Below are 6816 nucleotides of genomic sequence, written 5' to 3' on the forward strand. Positions count from 1 at the left end.
AATTCAAGCAGAGGCTGCTCCTGGCATGGCCCCAGCAGAGATCTCTCCAGCATCACCGGTTCCCACCTCCCCTTGTGTCACATCCCGTCACCTGCGCTTTGTTTGGGAGCCAGTGCCTGCAGCCTCAGGGCAGTGCCCCTCCTGCCTGCAGGGACCAAACCATCCGCTCAACAAAACAAAACAGATGCAGAGCATCCTCCCAGCTTCTCTTTTTTTTTTTTTTTTTTTTTTTTCTTTTTTAGTAACTACAAGTGCTTTGCACTCCATATCTCCAGCCGGGCAGGCTGCTAACAGGCTGCCGACATCGACCCCCAAAGAGAGGAACTGCCTCAAGGATCCAGGTGCTGCCGTGGTTCATCCTGGCATAAAGTGCCACCAGGCAATAAAGAAATTGGCCACTAAAAAATAATAAAAAGCTTTAATGTCTTACAGTAAAACAATAATCGCACAGTATAAATAATTAACACAGACAACTTCAAATAAATAACACATGGTTCAACAGGCATCTCTGTTCAAAAGCAAACTATGACCTCAGGGAAGGGGTTTGTCTTGTCTTGACCCTGCGCACCATGTCCCAAATCGTTATCAAATCTGTAGCATTCTGCAGCTTCGCTTGGGAAGTCATCGCTCGGGTACAAGCTTTGCTCTTCAGCATCCGGGCCCCAGCGGTGGTTGGGCAAACGCCGAGCAAGGAGGCAGCAGGGACAGCTCATCACCTCACAGCTCCGCTGCCGGCAGAGGCAGAACCCCCTCAGGCTCGCAGCCCTTACCAGCAAGGTTTGCTTCCCGGCCGGCCGTGTCTCATCTGCTGTGCATTTAAAACATTTTGCTTAATAAAATAATGCTTTATCTCATGCTTTGGATCTGCCCCGTATGTACCTGTGAATCCTCGCAGTCATAGGTACGTAAGCATTGCCCCCCACTTCATGGGTCGGTGTGAAACAAACCCAAAAGCAGAAATAAAGTTCCCCGCTGAAGCTGCAAGTCATGACATTGCCAGGGCTAGGACAAAACTACAGGATCTTGGGAGGTCCATCCCCACATTTACTCCATTCTGGCTTGTTTTTAATGACTAACGCTGCCCTACAGCTTACAGGCCTCCTTGCAAGTCCCCAGGTAATGCCTAAAAAGGATTTACTAATGCCAGCTGGGTCAGAGGAGCCGTAGCTGGGAGAGGCACGGCGGGCAGGGACATGTCCAGTGCTGGAGGTGGGCGGGCACAGGGAAGGGAGCAGGGAAGTCAGGAATTTCCCGTTGGGCAGACCCGGGCTCTCCAAACAGTGCCCGAGCAGCCCCCGGCGCTCACCATCCAGCGCAGCACCGGGGTCCAGAGCCCTTCGTGTAAGCGGCTCTGTGCCGAGCGCTTGAGGGGTTCGAAGCAGACGCAGGCAGCATCGCTCCCACCCGGGCGTTACTCGACGGGCTTCACTTTTGCCACGAACAAGGCAGTGGCTTTCTTCAGGAACTCCTCCCTGCTCATGGAGCTGCCGAGCTTCCTCTCCTGCAGTGCCCGGTCCATGGCCAGGGCCAGACCGTCCGGCCCCAGCTTGGAGCCGGCCTCCAGGTAGCGGCTGGGGAGAGAGAAGTGGCCAGTGCCCAACGCGTCCTCCAGCGCCCGCAGCACGGCCTGGCAAACCCTGCCATCGGCGGTGCCGGAGCCGCCATCCAGGATGCCAAAGAGCGCGTCCGCCTTGGCCGCGAACTCCAGCAGCACGAAGCAGGTGAGGACGCCGTAGCGGAAGACGTCGAAAGGTACGGCCTCATGGTCACGGCAGCGGACCCGGCCCAGCAGCGCCGCTGCCGCCTCCGCGGGCGCTCCCCCGTGCTGACAGATGCGCCGCAGCAGCTCGCTGTACAGCCGCCCGTCCACGCCTGCCTTCCGCCGCCGGCCACCGGCGCCCAACACCTCGTAGGCCGCGCCGGCGTTGCTGTCGAAGGCCGTCCTGTCGCGACACGGCACAGACACAGACACGCGGCCTCACTCCCGCCCGCTCCGAACTACAGCTCCCAGCGTGCCCCGGGCGCCCGCCCGCCCGCGAGAGGGTGGCCTCGGCCGCGGCGCACGCCGGGAGCTGTAGTCCGCCGCCCGCCCCCCGCCGCCCGTCCGCCCGCACCTGTGGGAGTGGTGAGCCAGGCGCACGTACCACAGCGCCCGGGCCAGGCGCTGCGGCGGCCCTGGGAGCTCCGCGGCGGCCTCGCCCGCCGCGCCGGGGCTGCCCAGCACCAGACGCTCGAAGTAGTCGGCCAAGAAGGAGACGGGCTCTTCGGGCCGCGCCTCCAGCACCTTCAGCAGCGCCTCCCGCACCATGGCGGTGACCCCGGCCCGCAGCAGGAACTCCGCCTCGTTCCCCAGCCCGTCGGCCGCCACCGCCGCCCGAGCCGGCTCCGCCAGCCCGCTGCCAGCCGCCGGGGCTGGGGTCGGGGCCGGGGCGGCAGCCGCCCGCCGCTTCTCGTACGCCGCCATCTTGGCTGCGGGCGGCGACGGCCGGTTCCGACCATCTTGGACCGCCGTTCCGCCGGGGCGGGAAGTTCCCGCGCCGCCATCTTGCATACTGGCAGCCAATCGGTGGGCGAGAAGACAGGCGAGCGCGCCGCCATTGGGCGAGGCTGCGGGCCACCATCTTGAGCGTGGGCCAAAGGAAACCTCCCCGGCCGCCATGACTACTCCGGGCAGGTGCCCCGCCCGTAGCAACCGAGCCCGCGGCAGTCGCTGCGGACGCTCCGGTGACCCGCGCCGCGCCCGGGGCCGGTGAGGGCCCGCAGGCCGCCCCAGCCCCAGCTGAAAGGACACTGGCTCAGGGTTCGAATGAAACGATCCTTTACTGGAGCGCCCCATCCCGCCTCGCCCACCAAGGCCCCGCTCTCCCCCCGCGCCCAGGGGATGTACCCACCCCCCCACCCCGGGCTGCTTCTGCCCCCTCTATCGCTCTCTCACCCATCCGTGTGGGCACCAGGAGCCCCCAAGGGCCATCCCCCACCCCAGTGCTCAGCACCGACCCAGCGCGATCCAGCGCCGGGAGCGTCCCGGTCCCCCACCACCGCGGGCCCCTCTGCTCCTCTCCCCTCAGGCTGCCCTGCCGGGGCGTCCCCGTGGCCCCGAGCCTCTCCCGCCCCGCAGGACCGAGCGTGGGCCCCGCCGAGCAGCAGGCCATGCGCCTGGGAGCGGAGCGGTTCCCAGCGCTCGGAGGCCGCAGGGCAGCCTTGTCCCTCACAGCCCCCTCAGCCTCCCGGGCCTCGGGCACAGACAAAGCTTTGAAAAGCAGTGGCAGCTCGGAGGGCTCTGGGTCCAGAGCGCTTGTCCTGGGGCGGGGGCTGCTCTTCTCCCCAGCACCCCACACCCCGGCAGCTCAGTCAGGCTCCATCAGCTGCTTGTTGTCCCAGGCAGCAGCAGAAAGGGTGACAACAATGACTGGTCCGGAAGGCTCTGGGCACCTCTAGGCAGCTCCCACTGCTACGGCAGCTCGTACTGAGATCTGAATCGTTTCCACAGGCAACGTGACACTATGCCGGCCAGGATCAGTCCCAACAGCGAGACCATTGTCCCCATGGCGATGGCAGGGCCCGCGCTGAATGAATCTGCAAGGACACGTAAAGGACCTATAATTGCAGGCAGACGCCAACGAATAGGGATGAGCATAACACCCCCCAGCACCGAACGCAGCACTAACACAACTCGCTGCAGCCCAAGCCCCAGCAACGGGGGGTACAGGAGAAGGGGCTGCAGACCACCACTCACCATCCAAGACCGTCAGCTGCAGACTGACCACCTGGGAGCGGTGGCCGAGCAGGACGCACTGGTAATGGCCCTGGTGCCGGGGCTCGGCATGGTCCAGCTGCAGCGCAGAGCTGCTGCCCGCCACCTCCTCCCGGTACTGCGAGAGGGCCACGGGGGTCCGCAGCCAGCGCACGGTGGTGTTCCCAGCGCACCGCGCGTGGCACACAATGCGCAGGGCCCTGCCTCGCGTCCCGTTGGGAGGCAGCGACCAGATCTGCAGGCTGCAGTCGGACACTGTCCCCACGGACAGCCCTGTCCCATTCTTCGCTGGGAGAGATTCCAAGGTGATGCTGTCCACAGGCATCCCCTGCACCTCAGCCGGGGGTCTCGTGGTGCCGGGGCCAGGGAGCATGGTGGTGGCCAGATGTGCCGTGGGACTGGCTGCGATGAGGTCCCGGAAAGCAGGGCGCTCTGTGGAGGGGGGGTCAGTGGCAGCAGCCAGCTCCAGGATGGTTTCAGCATCGGGCTCCCGCGGCGTGGTGGTCAGGGCTGTGCTGGGATTGCGTGTGGGGACACTCGGCTCTGGGGACAGCGCTGTGGTGGTCGCAGGCCCGGCTGTGCTGGGGCTCCCTGTTGTAGCCGCCACTGTGGAGGTGGCCATGGCCACTGGCTGCTCCATCCCACCTGTGAACACAGCAGGTCATGGGCGGCCTCACCACGGCTCGGTGCCAGGACGGGGCCTCTCTGGCATGCATTATCCCCAGGCGATGACAGCCCCCTCTGCCCGCGCTGCCCTACAGCCCTGTCCTCCTCCACTCCACGAACGTAGACGGCCCCCGGCAGGGAGAGGCAGTGAGCAGGAGCAAACTGGCATCGCCAGCATGGCAGCGGGGACAGGGATGGGGACGGGAGATTTGCAGAGTGGTACAGAAATGGGGGCTGATCCTGTTCTAGCAAAGCGATCTCAAGCAGCGCAGGGTGATGGGGGTCAGCTCCAGCAGACGGGGCAGCGTATGAACCCGGGTCCCCAGCTCCCACCCTGGCACTCACCCCCAGCGCTTGCCACCATAGATGCCACTCGGGTGAAGGTCTCCTGTCCCACTCTCAGCGTCACCTCGCACCTGAACTCCACTCCTTCTCCCACCTCCTCCCCGGCCACTGGCAGCGTGGACACAATGTTGAACAGCTGCTCGTCCGTCTCCGTGTCATCGAAGTCTGCCTCTCCCAGCGCTTGGTCCCCTCGGTACCAGGTGAGCACCAGCCCTATGAGCGGGTACACTCGCCGGGCCGAGCAGCGCAGGCGCGTAGGCTGCCCCGGCTCCAGGGCACGGGGCTCTGCCTCCAGCTGCAGCGTGTCTGGGAGGGCTGAGAGAGGAATTGCAGCGTCAAACGGTGATTTTTGGCACCGCTGCCCAGGAGGGAGGGGGCTCCCTCAGGGGGATGCAGGACTTTGCCGGGGAGGTGGGGAGGGACGGGCTGGAGCATGCTTACCGTAGACCCACAGGTAGACAGAGTGCTGGTAGTGCTGCCCGTGGCAGGTCCCCAGGCAGATCTTGGTGCCCTCCATGGCGACCACGGCGCTGCTGATGTGCAGGACGCTGTGGGTGGGGAAGGAGGTGATGATCCCCGGGTTGGTGTCCAGCCCCTTCCACTGCACCGTGCCCCCCGTGCAGGCCAGGGAGCAGTTCAGCTGCACCGAGCCCCCGTACCGCACCACCGGCTCCTGCGGCATCACCGACAGCTTGTCAGCGGGTCGCCCTGGGTGGAGGAAGGAGGAAACCGCGGGGTTTAGGGAAGAGAACGTCACCAGAACCCAGCTGTTTGCAAGGCAAACGGAGCACTGGTCCCCCTGTTTGCTGAGAAGCGAATGGTCATGCTCAGGCACCACATAAGCTCCATCCCCATCACCGTGGGGGAACGCTGCTCGTTAGCGATGGCTTTCCAGCCATTTCTTGGGGAAATCAGCCCAAATGCCCCTTCCCCCCCCAGTTCTCCACCAGCATGGCTGCTGTCCTGGCAGTGGGACAGCAGACCCGGGCCAGGCACACGCTGTCGCTCGCACGCCGGCACGCTCCGCGGCTCCGAGCACCGGCTGCAGTGCCAGGACGATGCACGTGGGACACGGCAGCCATCAGGGCTCAACAGCGGGGAGACCCTGGGGCAGCAAAGCGAGAGAGCAGCGGGCAGGGCTGGGCAGCACGGTGGGTTAAGGGGTCGGGATGGCTCTTGGTCCCCGTGGCACTCACCGCTGCAGCCCCACAGCACGCTGAGGAGGAGGAGGAAGAGAGGAGCCGGCTCCATCACCCACAGAGCCAGCAGCATGGCAGGGCAGCAGCGAGGACTGGTTTTCCTTCCTTCCTTCCCTCCTTCCAGAGAGTGAATGCCGCTGGCCGGGCTGTCTCCTTCTGGCTGCCAGCTCCGTCCTCAGCCCTTCTTAAGCTCTGCAGGAACCGCCCCTGTGAGCCCCGGCCCCCGGGGCCTCTGGGACCTTCCAGCTCAAGGGGTATTTCCAGAGGGAGGTTTTCTGATTTTCTTCCAAGGTCAGCTCTTGCACAACACCCAGGGCCGAGCCGGCAGCACCAAACCTGGGCAAGCCCTTGGCCCGAAGGGTCCCCCCACGGCTGCAGGGACCCCCATCACCCCCACCGAGATCACTGCGGGAACCGGCAGCCCCCATCGCAGCCCAGGCAGCGGCATGATGGGAGGAACCTGTCCCTGAGCCCCGACTGCCCCGAAACGCGGAGTTTGGAAAGGCGCATCCCCAGGGCAGAGGGAGGAGGTGTCCAGCCCCAGGCTGGGTGCTGCTCAGCAGGGCTGCAAACAGCATTTATTCCCAGAACAGCATGTTTTCAAGGATGAAAGCGGGTGTTCCTGGGAGAGTCAGGTTTATGGTATAAATGGAGAAAGTGTTACTACATGGAAGATGTTGATTACCCCACATTATCTAGCCCCAAGGCCCTGGCACAGCCTTAGCGCCTGTCCTGTCTCACGGCAGGTCTGGCATCGCTTCCTCGCTCCTGCCCAGCACCCTGGGAAGAGACAGTCCCAGTTCTGCCCCATCCCATCCTGCCGGGCTGCGGCCGGGGCTGGGGAGGGTGCCG

General features: G+C 64.6%; 2 protein-coding genes across 4 annotated transcripts; both read right to left on the bottom strand.

Annotated features, from left to right (window-relative positions):
- Nucleotides 1-403: 403 nt before the first annotated feature.
- TPGS1 (tubulin polyglutamylase complex subunit 1) lies at nucleotides 404-2836 on the bottom strand. 3 transcript variants are annotated; one of them, XR_008574294.1, is made up of 3 exons: nucleotides 2115-2836; nucleotides 1307-1943; nucleotides 404-728 (listed from the first exon to the last, which is right to left on the bottom strand). XR_008574294.1 is itself a non-coding variant. In XM_054805656.1 (2 exons), exons 1-2 carry the CDS (start codon nucleotides 2834-2836, stop codon nucleotides 1412-1414), a joined length of 1254 nt encoding a protein of 417 aa, XP_054661631.1. In that variant the 3' UTR covers nucleotides 404-1411. The 3 variants fall into 3 exon arrangements, 1 of the variants encoding a protein (XP_054661631.1); XR_008574293.1 differs by having other exon boundaries at nucleotides 404-805; XM_054805656.1 differs by having other exon boundaries at nucleotides 404-1943.
- MADCAM1 (mucosal vascular addressin cell adhesion molecule 1) lies at nucleotides 2802-6154 on the bottom strand. The gene is made up of 5 exons (XM_054805653.1): nucleotides 5962-6154; nucleotides 5207-5473; nucleotides 4766-5080; nucleotides 3737-4399; nucleotides 2802-3576 (listed from the first exon to the last, which is right to left on the bottom strand). Exons 1-5 carry the CDS (start codon nucleotides 6035-6037, stop codon nucleotides 3452-3454), a joined length of 1446 nt encoding a protein of 481 aa, XP_054661628.1. The 5' UTR covers nucleotides 6038-6154; the 3' UTR covers nucleotides 2802-3451.
- Between the last annotated feature and the right edge of the window lie 662 nt (nucleotides 6155-6816).

Source organism: Grus americana, chromosome 28 (genome assembly GCF_028858705.1).
Source record: "Grus americana isolate bGruAme1 chromosome 28, bGruAme1.mat, whole genome shotgun sequence".
In the NCBI taxonomy this organism is placed as follows: domain Eukaryota; kingdom Metazoa; phylum Chordata; class Aves; order Gruiformes; family Gruidae; genus Grus; species Grus americana.

Excerpts from the sequence above, each read along its gene's own strand:
- TPGS1 (XM_054805656.1), bottom strand. The coding sequence starts at position 2,836 with ATGGGGCGCTCCAGTAAAGGATCGTTTCATTCGAACCCTGAGCCAGTG. Across the intron at positions 1,944-2,114 it reads CTGGCTCACCACTCCCACAG|GACGGCCTTCGACAGCAACG; the intron begins GTGCGGGCGGAC and ends GTGTCGCGACAG.
- MADCAM1 (XM_054805653.1), bottom strand. The coding sequence starts at position 6,037 with ATGCTGCTGGCTCTGTGGGTGATGGAGCCGGCTCCTCTCTTCCTCCTC. Across the intron at positions 4,400-4,765 it reads TATGGTGGCAAGCGCTGGGG|GTGGGATGGAGCAGCCAGTG; the intron begins GTGAGTGCCAGG and ends CTGTGTTCACAG. Across the intron at positions 3,577-3,736 it reads GCAGCTGACGGTCTTGGATG|ATTCATTCAGCGCGGGCCCT; the intron begins GTGAGTGGTGGT and ends GTGTCCTTGCAG.